The sequence below is a fragment of the Meleagris gallopavo genome, chromosome 27 (genome assembly GCF_000146605.3).
Source record: "Meleagris gallopavo isolate NT-WF06-2002-E0010 breed Aviagen turkey brand Nicholas breeding stock chromosome 27, Turkey_5.1, whole genome shotgun sequence".
Lineage (NCBI taxonomy): Eukaryota > Metazoa > Chordata > Aves > Galliformes > Phasianidae > Meleagris > Meleagris gallopavo.
Window position 1 is genome coordinate 852,515 of NC_015037.2, and position 528 is coordinate 853,042.

Genomic DNA, 528 nt, shown 5'->3' on the forward strand with positions numbered 1-528 from the left:
CCCCCCTCGCCGTGGAGCACAGCGGCGGCGCCTTCCCTAAGGAGCAGCACGGTACCGTTCACCAAGGGACGATGAAAGAGCATTTCAGTGTGCACGCGGGACCCAGGGAGCCAACCCAGCCCCAGCGGGACCACGGCGGCGCGCCCCTGGGCCGTGTCCGCGAAGGGGTGGGCATGGCCTCCCTGGGCAGGGAGCAGCTGGGGCCGACCCGCAGCGTCACCCCCATCGCTCACAGAGACGGTGCGAACCGCGGCGGGATGATGGTCAGAACCCCGCGGGCAGAGTTCAGGCCCCGGGAGCCCTTCATGAACAGAGACCCCTTTCACAGCCTGAAGAGGCCGCGGCCGACTTTTGGAAGGGGTTCCCCTTTCTTTGCACCAAAACGCCCCTTCTTCCCCCCCAGGTACTGAAGCAGACGCCGATCTCTTGAGCGAAGGTATTGGGACGTTGTAGGAGCAGTGGAGTAGCGCTTTCACTTGATTTTTCTTTTTATTTTTTTCTCCCCCCTCCTCGACTCCCCTCCAGCCC

The 528-nt window shown here is 63.8% G+C and overlaps 1 protein-coding gene across 1 annotated transcript in view; it reads left to right on the forward strand.

Annotated features, from left to right (window-relative positions):
* The window catches only part of RPRD2 (regulation of nuclear pre-mRNA domain containing 2), a 16,494-nt gene extending 15,972 nt beyond the window's left edge, over nt 1–522 (forward strand). The window contains exon 13 of the mRNA XM_031556913.1: nt 6–522. Coding sequence (XP_031412773.1) covers nt 6–410 — 405 coding nt within the window. The 3' untranslated portion in view covers nt 411–522. The remainder of the gene's footprint in view (nt 1–5) is intronic.
* Nucleotides 523–528: the final 6 nt, after the last annotated feature.